Source organism: Chrysochloris asiatica, unplaced genomic scaffold (assembly GCF_000296735.1).
Source record: "Chrysochloris asiatica unplaced genomic scaffold, ChrAsi1.0 scaffold00127, whole genome shotgun sequence".
Taxonomy (NCBI): domain Eukaryota; kingdom Metazoa; phylum Chordata; class Mammalia; order Afrosoricida; family Chrysochloridae; genus Chrysochloris; species Chrysochloris asiatica.
The window spans coordinates 2993603-3013729 of record NW_006408645.1 but is presented as its reverse complement, the minus strand read 5'-3'; the positions used below and the strand labels follow the sequence as shown (position 1 = coordinate 3013729).

At 39.7% G+C, this 20127-nt stretch overlaps 1 protein-coding gene across 1 annotated transcript in view; it reads left to right on the top strand.

Moving 5' to 3' along the window:
- Positions 1–20127, top strand: part of OXSR1 (oxidative stress responsive 1) — a 138155-nt gene that overhangs the window by 74987 nt on the left and 43041 nt on the right. Inside the window, exons 6-8 of the mRNA XM_006869147.1 lie at positions 10814–10923; positions 13454–13555; positions 19521–19654. Coding sequence (XP_006869209.1) covers positions 10814–10923; positions 13454–13555; positions 19521–19654 — 346 coding nt within the window. The remainder of the gene's footprint in view (positions 1–10813; positions 10924–13453; positions 13556–19520; positions 19655–20127) is intronic.

Sequence of the window (20127 nt, the reverse complement as noted above, 5' to 3'; positions counted from 1 at the left end):
CTGCTCCCACAAAGATTTACAGCCTTGGAAATGCTAAACAGAGTTGTTATGGGTTGGAACCATCATGATGGCATTTAGAAACAACAGTACAGCTATATACAGCAACATTAATAAGTCATAATTTAATATAGGGTGAAAGAAGTCAGCTAAAACACACACACACACATATACACACACATACATACATATGTATACTGTGATCCATTTATATAAATTAAAAACCAGTCACAATTATTTGAGGGGGCTTTAAAAAGCTCATGGGCAAATGAACTAAAAATAAATAAATAAAAAGAATTTTTCCACAAGCTTTTTGAAGCCCACACATTTTGTTTTTTAATTATTGCTGTGTGCTGTTGAGTCAGTTCTGACTCATAACAACGCTTTATAGGGTTTTCAAGAGCATGTGGCTGTTTTGAACTGCCAACTTTGTGGTTAGCAGTCCAGTGCTGATTATACTGTTTAGTGATGCTGAATTGCTGGTAAACTAGGGAGATGCAGGGAAGTGAATGCTGTAAAGCCATTGCTAGTGGGGACAGAAGAAGTACTCTGGAGGCTGTGATTGATTAGGGGTCTGTGGGGCTTCTGTGGTGCTCTCAGTGTTTCCTAATACCAATCCATTCTGCTTCATACTTATGTTAAATACATTTGTGTGTATGTTTTGTAATGCCTTTGTAAAATTTTACAATAAAATAAGCAGAGAAATACATCAATATTTAGCTTTTAACTTCCACAAATATCTGCCAAGAGAGAAACAGATGCTTATTTCTTACCGCTAAGAGAATCCACTCCTTCTTATATTTCTAGGTGGTTAACTAAAACAAAATTAGCTAAATTAGAGCCAGAGTGTTAAATACACTGTTGTTGTTTTTTTTTAAATTTCATTGTGAATTATGTGACAGTTTACATGGGAGAACATTAGTTTTACATTCATCTTATCATATATTGTTTCATTGCCATGGTTACAATCCCCTCCATGCATCACCAGTCAACGAAAGAGTACATTTTATAAGCCCGCTTCCCCACCACCACCACCACCACCACCACCCAGTCATCAGCACATAGCCCCTCTTCCTCCCTGGGTCCTGAGTCCCCAGCTGCTCCATCTCTCCACCTCACCATCTCTGCCTCCATCTTGGGAATCGCTGCCTCTCTGGGTAGGGTTCCGCTCTCCACTCTTCTCCCTTTGTGGTCCCAGGGACCTCTGCTCGCAGCCTGCAAAGTCAGTCACTCCCCTCCTTGCCACAAAATGCCCACTTTTACATTTATAACCTTCACAATCAGTCCTGGTAACAGTTATTCACCCTTGCATCACAGAAAGACCCATCCGCATTTCCTTTAATCAGTCCCGCCTAGACATATTGGATACTACTCAGTGGAGATTCTACCTTCCTCCATACCCTCTGGATCTAGGTTTCCTCTTGAAAGCTTGTAAGCCAGTCACTTCTTGCCTTTGTACCCCCCCATTTTGGATAGCCAAAGTTCAAGTTGCCCATCCCTGTCCACTCTGTGTATGGAGGGGGTGGGAATGATCCTCTCTGTAACGATTTGTTCCCTCTTTTGAGGTACTGCATCCATAGGTGTAGATCAAGTTCATCAAATTGTATCAGGTTACTCTTTTTTTTCCTCTTCTTTTTTCTTCTAGTTGAGCTCTGATCACCCAGTCATTGAGGCCAGGTTAAATGGGTATTATCAGCATGTGTGGGTACTCTTGTGGATATGCCCTCTCTTATCCACTGGACACTTCACCCTCTACCTCAGTCCTTCATGGCTGTGTCACTCAATCTGGGCCCAAGAGTCCCCAGGTCTTGCCACACTGCTGGCCAACCAGGTCTCCACTCCACCTGGGTTCACAGGAGTCTATTGAATGTTGTAGGGCTTAGCTCACAGCATTATAGCTGTTTTTCCCTCTCTTCCCCCTGTCGATGGTGAACGTGGTCACCCATCAGAGTGTGTACTCCAATTGAGTCTTAGTCTTGGAAGAGGGTTTACTCTGAGGGGACCCGACCCCTTGCCTTGATGTCTCCTGGGCGTTAAATACACTTTTTTTTAAAATACAGTTTTTAAGGAATAAATTCAGATTTCCTCAACATGGTTTTTTGTTTTTTAAAAAAAGCTACATGATTTCTATCTGAAGGATTATATAAGGAGCCTTGGTTACACAAATGGTTAAGTGCTCTGCTGCTAACCGGAAGATTGTCACTGTGAGTCTACCACCTAATCTTTGGAAGAAAGACCTGGTGATCTGCTTCCATAAAGATTAAGTCAAGAAAACGTGATTGAGGTAGTTCTTGTTAGATCTCTAGGAATCAGAAATAACTCTGTGATACCTATCAGCAACAGCAAGGGTTATGTAATAGTAAACCACTGTAAAAATACAGTCACAGGCAAATTTCGTTCAGATAAACTGCTTAATTTTATGTTGATGTGAATCAAAATAAATGTATATTTAACTAAGTTGAACTAAATATACTGTTGAAATTAGTCCTTTTAAAACAATGCCTAGTTTTAGTGCTTTAATTTTCAAAAGCTCTAGGTCAACAAATTATTCACTAAATGTTTTAATCATTATTAAAATTTGTGGCATTTGGTTTTACGTACAGTTTTAACCAAGACTGAATTAAAAATACTTGGTGTTTACACCTTTTCACGGTACATTATAGCTGTAGTATTTATTATGTTTTTGTGAAGTGCTGTCGACTTGGTTCCGACCCATAGTGACTGGTGAGATTAGACCACCAACCTTGTGGTTCAAACTGACCTTGCAGTCCAGTGCTTTAACCTCAGCGCCCCACTAGGACTCCAGCATTTAGTTACTTACATCTTCGGTAGTTTGCAACTTAAGGTCAAAGACATAATCGTGGTGTTGCTGCTTTGTTTTCTGTTGGCACATTTTTAGCTCGGTTAAGTTTGTTCTCATTGGTATTGTGCTTATGCAGGCTTCGTAATAGGAAAATTGTGGTGGAGTGAGTATTGTTACTTAGGTGCCATGTTGTTGTTGTTAAGTGCTATCAAGTTGATTCTGACCCATAGTGACCCTTTATAGGTTTTCCAAGGAGCAGCTGGTGAGTTTGAACCACCGACCTTGCAGTTCAAATGGCTTTGCAGTCTAGTCCATTAACCCACAGTGCCACACCAGGACTCCATAGCTAGATGTTTAACTAGAGTTTTCAGGGTTTAATACTCCTGTTACGAAGCAAGTCAAAGTGTACCAGTGAAAGATCTAAAATTTCTAGATCATTATTAAATTATAATGAAAATTGTGCACATTTTACCATTTGGTGGGTTTTGTAATACAAACCTCATAATTGAGCATACAATATATTGTATATGAACTGATATATACACACACCCACTCCCTGCTCATTGACATGGTTAGGCTCCAAAGGCCTAACCATGAATATTGGTGTTATATAAAAATAGAGGATGATCCTATCATATCACAGAACAGAGGATAGCTACATCACTACCTAACTACCAAACCACTGAGAATCATCCTAGCCAAGCTGGCACACAACCTTAACCATAACAGACAGTAGAGTTTTGTTTTGTTTTAACGCACGCAGAAGTTTATTCTCTGAAAAATTAAACTGTCATTAGAATCTATTGAAGCAATCTTTTTTAACATTTTGTTTAGTGTTTACACAGAGGTCAACAATTTCATATGTAATACAATTTACAAAAGGAAAAAGGCACCGAGACAATCGGTATATAGACAGTAGAAAAGTTAGATAATGTGAATAAAATGTAACACATAGCACATCATCAATTACATGAAAATGATTATATATATGCTCCCTCTATAAAATGAATTGCCATACTCACACACAACTGCTTATATTTTTGACAAAAAATGCAAATCGATATGGGACAATTATACAATACTACTGATAACAAAATAGATACTTGCATATTTTAATAAGATCCATTAATGGGTTTGAGTTACTTACAAATATGTTGGAGACAGTTTAAGACCAAGGCAAACGTTAACCAGCAGTGTATTTCTTCAGGTTGTTGAGGATTTTGCTCATAGAGCATTTAAACTTCATCATACTGTTATATCCATTAATAGAAAAATAAGTAAGAAAGCTCTGTAGAAACTAGTATTCTATTAAGGAAGCATCTTGCCTCAAAAAATATGAATGAAATAAGGGAAGGAAGGAAGAAGCATGGTACAGGAATACTGAATAAAAGATTGCACTAGTTGTAATGAAAAGTGATCATTTTGAGAGGTAAAACACAATGCAAGAGTACTGAAGCATAAGTTTTAGAAACCTCATAAGTTTTAGAAACAGTGATTCTCAATACTTATCAAGAGCTTTAAAAATCACGTAATAACTATTCTTCCTCAAGCCTAATTTAACTGAAAAGTAATATTTACACTTTCTTATTTCAAAATGCTAGTAAAAATTTAGCCAAAGTTTGGCTGGCTCCTCTATGATAGTTTTAAAGATTCCTCAAAATTATTGCCACTTAATTTATTTTCACCACAAAAAAAAGGAAAGTCATCTCAACACAATGCAGAAACATAAATTAATTTTGTTATGCAAGCTGTTGCTGGAATTCTCTTGATAAATGTAAAAGTAATATTTATAATATAAAAATGTCGTTGGAAGTATCACCGACAGTTGAGTTTTTACTGTTGTCATAAATTTGAAATGTTGGATAAAATAAGTGAGGAGGTGTGTGTGAGAGAGAGAATTTTAGTAATTGAAGGCATAGCTTTGTCCTACTGTTAATGTAGGTTCTGACTCATGGTGACCCAGTATAGGGTTTCTGAGGAGCGGCTGGTGGTTTTGAACTACGCTCCTTGCAGTTAGTAGCCCAGTGCTTATCCTGAAGAACCACACCAGGATTCCTTTGTTCTACTTATTGTTGTTAAGTGTTTTTTGAGTTGCTTCCGACTCATTGGGACCCTGTATAGGGTTTCCAAGGTGTGGTTGGTGGGTTTGAAGTGCCAACCTCATAGTTAGCAGTCCAGTGCTTATCCTACAGTGCCACACCAGGATTCCAGAGAATATTCTTAGGTATATTTTAATTCATTTGAGACTTAAAAGAACTTTATTAGGTAGATATGTAATTTTTTTATTCTTATAGTTGAAGAAACTGATACAAAGATGTAAAGTAACTTGTCAAGTTTAGCAATAGCTAGTGGCAGAGCTGCATACTAAATATACTTTTCAGTCCTGCTAAAGTACACTTGTAAATGGTTCATTTTTTTGTTAGAAATGTAGTAACACCTTAAAGTACTTAGACATTTGCCAGTTTAGGAGCATTAAAACCCATTAATACCATATATATAATGCTGTTTTACCTGGTGATAGCTTATCCTGTATTTTATACAGACAATGCATACTTTGTATTTTGCTTACCTACAGTGCTTACCTCCCTAGAATTATTTTTTAAGCATGCTATGCTAATTTTATTTTACAGCAACATTTTATTATTATTATTATTGTTATTACAGCATTTGTTTCAAGCTAATCTGAATTTATAGACTTCTGGAAACTTAAAGCATACAGTGCTAAAATTACCCTTCTTATACTGAGTTTGGGTCCTGGTGTGGCACTATGAGTTAATGTGCTGAACTGCAAAGGTTGGTTTGAACCTCCAGGTCCGAAGTTAAAGCTCTACAGCTGCTCCTTGGAAACCCTATACAGGGTTGCTATGAGTCGGAATTGACTCAACCGCCCTTAATACTACTATTATTATTATACTGTTTGTCCATAATTTACACTATTTTCAAATAGACTCATTTAAAATCCTGCAGAGTATTCTGAAGTAGCCTAAAAGCTAGAAGGGAGTTAGAGACTACCATATAAAACTCCTACTGTGTTAGGAGCCCTGGTGTGGCACTGTGGGTTAATGTGTTGGACTGCAAAGTCTATTTGAATCCCAAGGATGGCTGTTCAAGCTCACTAGCCACTCCTTGGAAACCCTATTCAGGGTCGCCATGGATTGGAACTGACTCAACTGGCTCAACAGCACTTAACCACAACAGCAACAATCTTAGTTAAGGATTTCTTGGTTGCATAATAAATCGTCACTGGCTCATTTAGACAGAAAATCAATCTTTTGAACTACAATGGGGAATATACAAGCAAAGAATGAGCTAACTACTTAAGCTTCAGGATGGGCAAGAACCTGGTTGGCTGGTTGTCTTCCTTCCAGTTTGTTGCCATTAGACTCAGCTGTGTTGTTGTTATGTACTGTTGAGTCAGTTCCAACTGATAGTGACCCTGTATAGGGTTTCTGAGAAATGGCTGGTAAGCTTGAGCTGCCAACCTTGTGGTTCAAACTGACCTTGCAGTCCACCACATTATCCCGAGGTGCCATGTCTTTCTATTCAAATTTCAGATTTTCAGGAGATGCTGACTGGCCTGGCTTGCATAACTGATTCACAACTTCTGTGCCCAAGAATCAAGTTAAAACAGTGCAGATGCATTCCCCGTGCTAGTCTCACAGGGAAATCTTAGTGAAAAAGTCAGCCCTCAGTCCTCAGTATTGGTGACACTACTTTGATGGTAACATTTTGAGATAAAATCTTTGTAGGGAAAATTCTGAGAATTAGAGAGGTAAACTGAGTTTTCCAATGTTACACATCGAGTAAGTGTCATGTTAGGATATGAATTTAGGATTGTCAACTCTTACTTTATTCGGGGGAGTGAGGGTGAGGAGTTGTACACAGAAACATTCAGGAATATATAATAATGTAAACATTCAAAGCGCACATTCTGCAAGCCTACCTCCTGGCTGCCAGCACTCAGGTCCTCTCTTTCCATAAATCTAGAGTCCTCTGCTGCTCCCTCTCACCATGTCCTCATCTCTGCCTCCACCTCTGGTGTTGCTGCTTCTCTGGATGGGGTCCCGCATTCCGCTTGTGCTCTTCTTCCTTGATGGTCGTCCTAGGGTCCTCTGTTTTTGGGCTATAAGATTAATTACTCCCCCATCTTTGTTACAAAACGGCTACCTTTACGGTTGTGACAGTCTCAGTTAGTCATGATAACAGTTGCTCACTATTGCATCATAATCTTATCCCCATCTCTTTTCACCAGACCCATCTAGCCAAGATAAAAACTGTTGAATGGGGACCTACCTTCCCCCACATACTGTTAAACTAAACATCGTCTTGAAAACTTGTAAGCCAGTCACTTCATGCCTTTATCACCCCCTCATTTTAGGTAGCCAATGTCTAAGTTGCCCATCCCTATCTACCCTTCTTCCAAACTTTTGAAACCCAGGTCTGCCTTAGATTATTTCATAGACAGAGTCAGGGCTGATTTGCCACATAATTTGGTGTCACTCATCTGTTTGACAGAATCATTTCACGTGCATGCTCAATGTTGTCATCAGCGGTACACATGGACAAGCGTTTTAATATAATCAGAGTACCGATAATTTTTTACTTGTTTGTGTGTTTAAATCTGGTTGTTGTTAAGTGCCGTGGAGTCAGTTCTTACTCATAGTGAACCCTGTATAAGGGTTTCCAAGGAGCAGCTGGTGGTTTTGAACTGCCGACCTTGGGTTCCAGTGGTTATCCTATAACACTACCCCAGGACTCCTTAAATCAGGTTGTTGTTGTTGTTGTTAAGTGCCATCGAGTCGGGTCCGACCCATAGCGACCCTGTACAGGGTTTCCGAGGGTGTAAATCTTTACGGGAGTAGAAAGCCTCATCTTTCTCCCGCGGAGCGGCTGGTAGTTTCGAACCGCTGACCTTAAGGTTCACAGCCCGATTCGTAACCACTACGCTACCAGAGCTCCTTGAGTAATACCATAAGAAGATTTATTTGAGGTGATGGGAAGGGTTGGTTGTGAACCCGATTCCTAGGACAGAACAGACTTTACTGGGAAACCGCAGTGGTTGTCTGAAGTCCTACATGTACTTTAAATGTACTTTAAATCAGGTAGTGGTATGTATTATGGATTGCAGCAAGGAGGAAAATCTGTGGAGATAATGATTTGTAGAGGTGGAGAGGAATGGAGTGAGACTTACTAAACTATGCCTTAATTAAGTGAAAAAGTTCAGAACGCAGAGAAAATGTCAAGCTGCTTATCTTATTTGTGTATACCTACTCCTCTTGGTGACTCCACAGCACGTAACCACCAACTATCACTTCTCCTGCTGTAGTGTCATAGGATCAACAGTGGATTTTGAACCACAAGATCTGCAGTTTGAACCCACCAGCTGCTACTCAGAAACAGTGTGTCTGTGAGTTGCAACCAACTTAACTTCACTTAACAACAGCTCCTCACTTAAGAGCCTTGTTAGGATGGTGGATTACGAGCTGGGCTGCTAACCACAAGGTCAGCAGTTCAGATCTTCCAGTCGCTTCTCTGGAGAAAGATGCGACTTTGTGCTCCTGTAGAGATTCCATAGGTTTGGAAATCATATACAGGTTTGCTGACTCAGAACCAACTTGATGGTACACAGCCATCACCACCACCAGTCCTCACTTACTGACATGCTTAGGTTTCAAACGGCCAGGCCATGTTATAAAAATTGCCACCCCCACCCCCACCTCCAAACTTCCTTTTGAGACCATACATTAGCTGATTTTTTAAATTTAGAAAATAGTATAGAAAGAACCACAGCTAAGCTTTACTTGACAGCTATCTGGCCGACTGATTGGAAGAGATGCATATTTGTGCCCATTCCAAAGAGAGGTGACCCAACAGTATGAGGAAATTATCGGACAATCTCTTTGATATCCCATGCGAGTAAAGTTTTGCTAAAGGTAATACAGAAATGGCTACAATCATACATTGATAGAGAACTTCCAAAAGTTCAAGTCAGATTCAGAAGAGGCCGTGGTATGAGGGATATCATTGCTGATGTCTGATGGATCTTGGCTGAAAGCAGAGAATATCAGAAAGATGTTTACTTGTGCTTTATTGACTACACAAAGGCTTTCAATTGTGTGGATCATGACAGGCTATGGACAACATTGCAAAGTATGAGTATTCCAGAACACTTAATTGTGCTCATGAGGAATTTGTACCTGGACCAAGAGGCAGTTGTTTGAACAGAACATGGGAACACTGAATGTTTTAAAATTAAGGAAGGTGTGTGACAAGATTGTATTCTTTCACCATACTTACTCAACCTGTATGCTGAGCAAATCATCCAAGAAGCTGGGTTCTATGAAGAAAAACGTGACATCAGGATTGGAGCAAAACGCATTAACAACCTGTGATATGCAGATAATACAACCTTGCTTGCTGAAAGTGAAGAGGACTTAAAACATTTACTGCTGAAGATCGAAGAGCACAGCCTTTGGTATGTATTACATCTCAGTGTAAAGAAAACAAAAATCCTCACCATTGGACCAATAAACAACATTCTTAACAGAGAAAAGATTGACGTCAAGGACTTCATTCTTCTTGGATCAACTGTTAACACTCACGGAAGCAGCAGTCAAGAAACCAAACAATATATTGCATTAAGCAAATCTGCTGCACTAGACCTTTTTAAAGTGTTGAAGAGCAAAGATATCAGCTTGAGGACTAAGGTGCGCCTGACCCAAGCCATGGTATTTTCAATAACCTCATATGGATGCGAAAGCTGGACAGTGAATAAGGAAGACCATCGTGCTTTTGAGTTAAACGGTGTTGGAAGGAGAGTATTGAAAGTGCCATGGGCTGCCAAAAGAACCGACAGATGTGTGTTGGAAGACGTGCAGCCAGAGTGCTCCTTGGAGGCCAAGATGGCCAAACTTTGTCTCTCTTACTTTGGGTGCATTGTCAGGACTAGTCACTGAAGAAGGATATTATGTTTGGGAAGGTGGAGGTTCAGAGAAAAAGAGGAAGACTCCCAACGAGATGGATTGGCCAAGTAACAGCATCGATGGACTCAAGCGTGGCAAATATGCATGTCTTCCAATCAATCGGCCAGATAGCTGTCAAGTGAGGTTGGCCCAGGGTTGGGTTGTGTTTCGTTCTGCTGTGCATAAGGTCGTTATGGGTTGGTACTGACTCAATGGCACCTAACAACAACAACAAAAGCTTTACTTAATGTATTATGTCATTGTGACAAGTCAGCTTATGGATTATTCCTCTAGCTAAAGCTGGGCTGTGTGACTGAAGGGCCCATGACTTAACGATTTCTGGGTCAGAGCTTCCCTTATGGAACCACCTCAAGAGCTCCACTCCCACGGCAGCAAGCCCTGCATTCATAATTCAAGAGCATACTCTCCAGGCCCAGCAAGTCGCTGGGGCTTGGGTGGTCATGGTAGGCACTTGGGAGCTGTGCCTCACACCTTGCCCCCTACCAAGGCAGAAGTTTCAGACCCAGTTCAGCTCACTTGGGGATGTCATTAAATTTGCATGCATTTCTGCAAGTAACCCCTTCAGTGCCCCTTTCTTTCTTTCCCACTCCACAGTACTTTGAGCTGCTGGGTCTCAGGCCACGTATGAACTGAGAACACAGACCAGGTACCCGCTGACTCAGTGCAGCCTGTGTGTCCACCCAGATACAATGGCTCCAGAGGCTGCCAGCCCAGAATGACTGCTATACCTGGTGTCCCCTGCAGGCAGGAGGGAGTGGAAGGCGCAGCAGCATGACCTAGCTTCCTAGAGACTACCCCAACACCCTCCTCAAGGGAGGGGACACTGCAGCAGATAACTGCCGCCATGACTTCAGCTGCGTTCATGTGCAAAATGGATGTTAGACTTTTCATTTTCATCCTTACTGTAATGGTGAAGATCCGCTAGCAAGATAGTGGATAAGTAGGCAGTAGGTGTATAGGACTTTGCCTGTATTATGTTTTCTGTTTATGAGTAGTGACTATACTATTTTATTTTATTTTTTTATTTCAGACTTTGGCGTTAGTGCTTTTTTAGCTACCGGTGGTGATATTACACGAAATAAAGTAAGAAAGACCTTTGTGGGCACCCCTTGCTGGATGGCACCGGAAGTTATGGAACAGGTACTGTGTCTTGTTTTTATTAAGTAGTTTTGTGTTTGTTTCAAAAATGAAAAGATTGAGCAGTGTTGGTTCTTGGTTAGATACCATGTTATCTTTGGAGAGTGCACCTCTCTGTTTCTTGATTAAAACTTTAATCCATCTTTGAATCAAATAAATTTTAGAACTCTATACAAAACATGATACTAAAGCTTTATTTGAAAGACAACCTTTCATATAAATAACTTCAATGTTGTTTCTTTTCCTTTTCCTTTTTTTTTCTTTATTTTGTGAATTGGGTGAAGGTTTACAGAGATCAGTTTTCTATTCAATTCATGAATATTTTGTTTTATGCCATTGATTGCCATCCCCACAATGTAGCATCACTATAATCCCATTGCCCTGTAGCTGATAGGAGCCTGTCTTGAGTCAGGAAAGGGTTGCAGATGGAGTTTTTTCCTGAGAGTTGTAGAAGAAGGTGTTTTCTTTCTTTCTTTTTTTTTTTTTTATGGCAAATCTTTGTGTCTGTATAGAATTGTTCTCCATCAGGATTTCTTTAAATTGCATTTTGTTGTTGTTGAGAATAAATGCATACACAGCAAAAATGTACCGAATTGCTATTGTCCACTTAATCCCATATGTATTATTAAGTGCCGTGGACTTGGTTTCAATTCATAAAAATCCTATATAGAGTTTCCAAGGAGCAGCAGGTGGATTTGAAATGCTGACTTGGTGGTTTGCTGTCCCATGCAGATCCTACAGGGTGATACCAGGAGTCCCATATGGATAGTTCTTAAGGCAGATTTAAGTCCCCTTTTTACTAATTAAGTTAAACTATCTCAACGTTGATTTGAACTGCAAGTTCGGTTTGAACCGCAGCTTTGGTGGTTCAGACTCACCATCTGCTCCTCAGAAACCCTAACAGGGTCAATGTGGGTTGGAACAGACTGGATGGCACTTAACAATAATAACAATTGCTCAGTTTAAGGAACCCTGATGGCTCAATGAATTAAGCATTGGGCTGTTAACCACAAGGTCAGTGGTTCAAACCATCTAACCGTTCCATGGGAGAAAGATGAGGCTATCGTGTGTCACTGTGGGTTAATGTACTAGACCAGAAGGTCAGTTTGAACCACAAGGTTGGCAGTTCAAGCTCACCAGCAGCTCCTTAGAAACCCTATACAGGGTCGTTATGGGTCGGAACCAGCTTGACAGCACTTTCAACAACAATGACTATAAAGCTTACTGATTTTATTGAAAGAGATCTTTACCACCATTTAATTCTCTCATTAAGTTTTAAGTAGTGTTGAAAAGGGCTTAAGCAAATTTCATTTCTTCTTTTGGTTTGATTTATTTTCATTATCATTTTAAATTCTCTTAAGAAGCTACCTCTTTTGTAACTTTTTTCCTTAATAAAAGGTAATAAAGCAACAACATAGTATAGAATATTTGTGGCTGGGGGTGGGGAGTTTGCTACCATTGGTAAAAAAAGTTTTCTATCTAGTTCTTTCTAGTTGTTGCTTTTAATAGAGTGCATACTTGTTTAAATTCCTGTTGGTGCAGAGGTTAAAGCAGATGGCTGTTAACTGAAAGGCTGTCAGATTGAACCCACCAGTCACTGTGCAGAAGACACATTTGTCAATCTGCTTCTGTAAATATGACAGCCTTGGTAATCTTATGGGAGCGATCCACTTCATACCCAAAAAGGTTGCTATTGGGGTCAAATTGGCAGTGAGGTCTTTGGGCATTTTTGTTTATATGTTATTAAGTGCCATCAAGTTGGTTCTGATTCATAAAAACACTATATAGGGTTTCTAAGAGCAGCAGCTGGTGGGTTTAAACCGCTGACCTTATAGTTAGCAGTCCAGTTTTTATCCTACAGTGCGATACCAGGATACCTGTTAAATCGAGTAAAGTTGAGTCCAGTTGGTTCTGACTCCTAGCGACCCTGTATAGATTTTTGGCGAATTTCTGGTGGATTCGAACTGTTCATCTTGCAGTTAACAGTCCAGTGCTTACCCTACAGCGCCACATCAGGACTCCCTTAGTTTATATACCTGTTTGTGGCACAAGTTCATCTTTTTTTTCTTCATAAGTATTTTATCTAAAGCTTTTCTGTATTTTCCATATTTTTATAGACTTGATAAACATTGCTTTTGATTAATTATATACTAATCCTGTAAGTGAGTATAGCATACTTAACCATTCCCACTGTTGATAAACATTGAGATTGCCTCCTTTGTTTGTTTTTTTTTTTATAACCTAGTATTTTGTAGTCCTGATGTGGCATTGTAGAATAAGCACAGGACTGGTATCTGCAAGGTTGGCAGTTCAAACCCATCACCTACTCCTTGAAAACCCTATACAGGGTCACTATGAGTCAGAACCAGCTCAATAGCACCTAACAACAAATATTTTCATGTTTTGCTTTTTGATTATTCTGTTGGTTTAAAATTTGTACATTTTCATGGTTCGTAAATAGGTATTAGAAACTACTTTTCAAAAGTGTTTTTAAGCTGTTAAAAGTAAGCATATGCACCTCTGCTTTTTGCAGGTCCGAGGCTATGATTTCAAAGCTGACATCTGGAGTTTTGGTATCACAGCAATTGAACTGGCCACAGGGGCAGCTCCATATCATAAGTATCCTCCAATGAAGGTGAGGCTCATATTCAAAATACTGCTCCAGGTTACTCCTTTTCAGAGCCTTGTTCATTTCCACTCTTGACAGTAGTGATTCTGCATTCCTCTTAACGCTGGTAGCAGTTAAAGTCCACATTAGATGTTTTTGTTGTTGTGAAGTTCCATTGAATCAATTCCAATCCATAGCAACCCTGTATAGGGTTTCCGAGGAGCAGCTGGTGAGCTTGAACCACCGACCTTGCAGTTCAAACAACTTTGCAGTCGGGTGCATTAACCCACAGCGCCTAGATGTCGTTGGCCTTTTTATTGGCATGGCCTTTATTTCTGACTCTTTAACTAGTTTGATGTTAGGAACCAATGTGTGATTTTTATGTATGTTCCCCATAGTCCCCTGTGCTGAGTAGCTTTAGGGGAGATGGTGACCATTTGTACTTCATAAGCTTGCTGAGAGGAGTAATTATTATTGGTAATTATAATGACGTTGTTAAGTGCTACTAAAGTCAGTTCTTACTTATAGTGAGCCTGTATCTGGTTTCCAAGGAGCTGCTGGTGAGTTTGAACTAACACATTTATTAAATGTTTGCCTCTTTTTAATGCCAGAAAGTGATTTAAGTGCTTTTCATACATTAAGTAAGATAACCCATGTACAGCATTGATGTGCCAGACACATATATTATTCTATTATTAATCAAATAAAAGTTAGCATTGTAGTAACTTTTATTATAAATCCTATTATTATGGAGTCCCTGAGTGGTACATATGGTTAAGTACATGGCTACTAACTAAAAACGGTTGGTGGTTTCAACTCGCTTAGAGGTACCTTAGAAGAAAGTCTGGTATTCTACTTCCAAAAGGTCACAGCTATTGGAAAACTCTGTGAAGCCCAGGTCTACTCTAACACATGGGGTTAGTGTGTAGTAACTGTGATGTAGTTAACCAAAGCATAGTTGTGAACCATTTCCCAACATTAGTAAGAGAATGCATTTTTGTATGTCTAGCATGTGTTGACAGTATTGTTGGAAACCATTTTAATGACTTTGTCCAGCCCTTTAGTTATAATGCGCACATGAATTTTATTCTGTTTGTGGCGGAATCTGTTTTCTATGGCTTTGCTTACCTGCTTCACAATTTGTGCCCGGTGACATTACTTAAAGTAGTGACACCTATCTGTTGTGACTTTTTTAAAAAACATCTTTTTGTTGTGGTTTTCATCACATGATCTTGATACACTTTGTTGTGATTGTTGTTATGTGTCATGATGTACTTTAGAAAGTTTAAAAGAAGCTGTCCTTTAAAGTGTTCAAGAGCAAAGATGTCAGTTTGAAGAGGAATGTGTGCTTGACCTAAATAAACCATGGTATTTTCAATCATGTTGGACAGTGAATAAAGAAGACCGTACAAGAATTGATAACATTTGAGTTATAGTGTTGAAGGAGAATAGTGAAACTACCATGGACTGCCAAAAGAACAAACAAATCTGTGTTGGTGGAAGTATAGCCAGATGCTCCTTAGAAGCCAGAATGGCCAGTTTTCTCTCATACTTAGGACGTACTGTCAGGAAAGACCAGTCCCTGGAGAAGAACATCATGCTTGGTGAAGTGAAGGGTCAGTGAAAATGAGGAAGACTTCTCCCCTCTCCCCTCCAGCAAGATTGATAAGCACAGTGACAGCAGCAATGGGCTCAAGCATAGCATCAGTTCTGAGGTTGGCGTGGGACCGACCAGGCAGTGTTGTATTCTGTTGTACATAAGGTCTCTGTGAACAACAATAGCATTCTTTTTGTTAAGGTTCTAATAGTATTTGTTGTTGTTCAGTGCTGTTGAGTCTATTTTGTATAGGGTTTCCGAGTTGCAGCTGGTGGGTTTGAACCTCCAACCTTACGGTTTGCAGATTAGTGCCTATCCTGTAGTACCACACCAGGAGTCTAAGATAGAGAGGGATGAAACCAGCACAAAGATACTATGAAAGACTTTTCATATCTCCATATTCAAAACATGGGCATACCTATATTTATTGGTGTAATTGATGGAGAAAATTTTGTTTATTGGAAGGTTAGTAATATATTAAGGTCATGCTCTGCCTAGAGGTTGAAGACTCACAGAAATAAATGAATAGTCACAAGGTTTTGAAAAGAATGTGTCTTTGTAAATGTATGCTTGGAGACTGTTATCAAGGCAAAGAAATATTTTTTAAAGGGGATGTGGTGGTGGTGGTGGTGGTGGTTGTGTGCCATGAAGTCAATTCCGTCTCATAGTGACCCTGTACAGGGTGTAGGGTAAGGTTAGTTTTTTTCATCCACTGTAGGTTATTAACTCCCAGAGTTGTAGCCAGACATGCATTTCAGTAACTATAAACTGAATATGACAGGTAGTCACTCTTGTTGTTAAGTGCCGTCAAGTTGATTCCGACTCATAGCAACTCTGTATAGCGTTTCCAAGGAGTAGCTCATGAGTTTGAACCACTAATGTTGCAGTTCAAATCAATTGTGAGGTAGCGTGCTTACCCTATGGCGTCATCCCAGGACTCCAACGCTGGTTATAGTCCTCTTTTATTTTTTAGTGTTGGGTTGACGTTGTTGTTAAGTACCATGGAGTTAGTTCCAACTCATAGTGACCCTACCCTGCACAGGGTTTTTCAGGTTGTAAATCTTTACAGGAGCAGAAAGCCTCTTCTTTCTTCCATTGAACCGCTGGTAGTTTCAAACTGCTGACCTTGAGGTTGACAGCCTGATTCTTTTTTTTTTAATGGTTCAGTCATTTATTTAAACATTGAATCCAGATACTGGCCCATGGTATGGACTCAGGATACACATAAATAAAGGTTGAAATCAACAGTTGAGGTACTACAAAAATTAAGAATTCAGATTAAAATTAACTTTGAAATAATCTTAAATTCCTACCATTGTCCTTTCTTTTCATTTCCCATTCCTATCTCCAAACAATTTCCTTAGCTGTGAGAATGAGTCAAAAATTATCCTCACTGTGGTTGCAGAATTTATTTTAATCAACTTTTAGAAAAGACAAATACATAATTTTTGGACATAATTTCCTTGCTTTAAATACACTTTGTCCATCTGTCAATGAGTTCTCAGGTTCCCTTACTAAAACATGATTTAGGCTGAACTGCAAACCACGAAGGCACCGAGGTCTTCACTTCATCAGAGGTTGATCTTCATTCTCTAAAGTCTGCTTTCTGGGGAACAAATAGGTGAAAGTCTGTTGGAACAAGATCAGTACTATAGGGAGGATGCTTTAACACTTCAAAATGAAATCTTTTCACCTGCGTGGGCAGAGGTGTGTGGACATGCATTATCATGCAAGATTGTAACACCCTTGGATAGCAATCCTGCATTTAATCCCAAGTTTAGGCTTCTGCTCTTCAGTGAGTACCTCACTGTAATGAGCATTATTGATTCCTGAGTTCTTTTCCTGTAATGTTTCAATACTGGCCCTTGGCTTACAGAAAACTGTAAGCATCAATTTTCCAGCTGATGGTTGACTTTTGAACTTTTTCTTGGTTGGTGTTTGAGGATGTTTCCATTCTATACCCTACCGTTTACTGTCATGCTCGTAGTGATGAATCCATGTCTTATGTATTCATTACCAGTAATGATGTTTTGTGTGTGTGTGTGAATTATGTGATAGTTTACATGGGAGAGCATTAGTTTTACATTCATTCTATCATATATCGTGTCATTGCAATGGTTACAATCCCCTCCATGCAATCCTTTCCCCGTGCCCCCCAGGTCTTCAGCACACAGTCGCTCTCCCTCTCTGGGTCTAGAGTCTCCAGCTGCTATGAGTTGGAACTGATTCAGTGGCACATGACAACAACAACAACAACATAATCTTTAAGGAGTAGGAGTCCTGGTAGCACTGTGGGATACATCTTGGGCTGCCAACTACAAGGTCTTGGGAGAAAGATGAGACTTTCTGCTTCCGCAGAGATTTACAGTTTTGAAAACTCTGTATAGCAGAGTCATTATGAGTCAGAATTGACTGGATGGTAACAACAACAACAACAGTAATCACAAGGGTATATAGCCGCTCCTTGGGAGGAAGATGAAGCTGTCTGCTTCTTCAAAGATACACAGTATCAAAAACCCTATTTATTGCCTCTATGAGTTGGAATCTATTTAATGGCAATTGTTTTGGCTTGGTTTGGTTTTATGGTCTTTGGCAGGGTATATAGCATTACTTTCTGTTATGCAACCACAGTTTTCTTATTTGTTTACTCTTAGTTCTTTATATTTAATTGGATTTACTGATCACTTCTTGTCCTTTTATCATGGCTCCTCTTATGAAGGATTTGGTGTTTTTACTCACTTTGTTAGGATCATTCCTTAGCATACACACAGGGTAAATGAAACACCGGATCTAACTGATGCTGGAGTCCTGAAGTGGCGTTGTAGAATAAAGTACTGGGCAGAAAGGTTGGTTTCAAATGTAAGGTCAGTGTTTCAGGTTCACCAGCTGCTCCTCAGAAACCCAATGCAACGTCACTGTGAGTCGGAACCGACTTAATGCATTTAACAGCAACAACAAATTTTCTGACGACCTATTTAATTTTTATTTAATCCAGGAATTTTCTTTGTTTCAAGATAAACGGACTAGAAATAAACAGTTGTTGTTAAGTGTGGTAGAGTTTGTTCCAACTCTTGGGACCCTGTATGGGGTTTCCATGAAGCAGCTGGTAAGTTTGGACAGCTGATCTTGCAGTCCAGTGCTTATCCTACAGTGCTACACCAGGATTCTAGAAGTGAACATTAAATCCATTTAAATACCAAAAATGTGCCTCATCTGGATCTGTCTAGGATCCTCTCCTCCCTAAGTCGTCTTCATGATTGAAAGACCCATTTCCTCTTTCGAGTCTGTATTGTCAGTCTTTAGGACAGGGCTGACTACATAGTAGATACTGAGTAGTTGATTATTGGATGACTGTTTGAATGAGTTGGCAACCAGTGGACTTGCCATACCAGTCAGTACTATTTGGGAGAATGAAAATAAGAAGTGAGAAAAGAAGCAAATTTGAAAAATAATGTAATTATGAGTTTGGTTTGGGACTTGATTAATTTGCCAGCAGTATATTCAGGTGCTAATATCTCATATTGTTGTTCCGACTCAATAGTGACCCTGTATAGGGTTTCCTAAGGAGCTCTGGTAGCGTAGTGGTTACGAATCGGGCTGCGAACCTTAAGGTCAGCGGTTCGAAACTACCAGCTGCTCCGCGGGAGAAAGATGAGGCTTTCTACTCCCGTAAGGATTTACACCCTCGGAAACCCTGTACAGGGTCGCTATGGGTCGGAACTGACTCGACGGCACTTAACAACAACAACATAGGGTTTCCTAGGAGCCGCTGATAAGTTTGAAGCACCGACCTTGCGGTTGTCTGCTTTATCCAAGACAGAGTAAAATGCATAGATTTGGAGATCATCATAATAGAGAGATGAGGATTAAATTGTAGAACTCTTTGGCAATGTTTAGGTTTAGAAGAGTTAGAGTGGGAGAGAAAGGACTATAGCTTCATTATCTACGACATTTTTGTGATTTATGTGAGAGAAGGTTGACATATTCTAGGAAGCGATGGCTAGATTATTAAAAGTATCAAAGAGCAACAGGGCCACGAAGAGATTAAAGCCAAGAAGGTCACGCTCTAAATTTTGTCATGACTTTCATATTTTTTTAAAGGTAGTTTGGCCATATAAGAATAGGGAATGGAGGACTTGAAGAAGCAAAGGATTCTAAAGAAAGGAAATGGCAGCGGTGATCCACTAGACCTGTCTGGGAGTCAGCCATGTGTAGCATATAATCTCTGTGGAGAACACATACATAGTTCTCTGCGTCCAAACACCTAATCTAAATGTGAAGTATTAAATAAAATCTGCTTGTGTGTCAGGGATGCCTATATTAAAAATAGCTTGGTCACATATTTAAACATTACTGGTCCTGTAGATGTTAATATTATGTTAAAAATTCTTACAGGTTTTAATGCTGACACTGCAGAATGATCCTCCTTCTTTGGAAACTGGTGTTCAAGATAAAGAAATGCTGAAAAAATATGGGAAATCATTTAGAAAAATGATTTCTCTTTGCCTTCAGAAAGATCCAGAAAAAAGGTAAAATACTAGGTCGTTTACTTTTCTCTTTATGTAATGTAAACCATTGTGGGAATCTTAAAATTATATACATTCATGTTGCTAGGTGCCATCCAGTTGGTACCGACCATTGCAACCTTATGCACAGCAGAAGGAAACACTGCCCAATCCTCGGCCAACCTTTGGGGGTCTTCCTCTTTGTCGCGGACCCTCCACTTTACCAAACATGATATCCTTCTCCAGTGACTGGTCTCTCCTAAAAATATGTCCAAAGTATGACAGAGGAAATTTGGCCATCTTGACCTCCAAGTAGCACTCTGGCTGCACTTCTTCCAAAACAGATCTATTGGTTCTTTTGGCAGCCCATGGCACTTTCAATATTCTCCTCCAACAACATAACTCAATTGCATCAATTCTTCTATGGTCTTCCTTATTCATTGTCCAGCTTTTGCATGCATATGAGGTTATTGAAAACACCATGACTTGGATCAGGC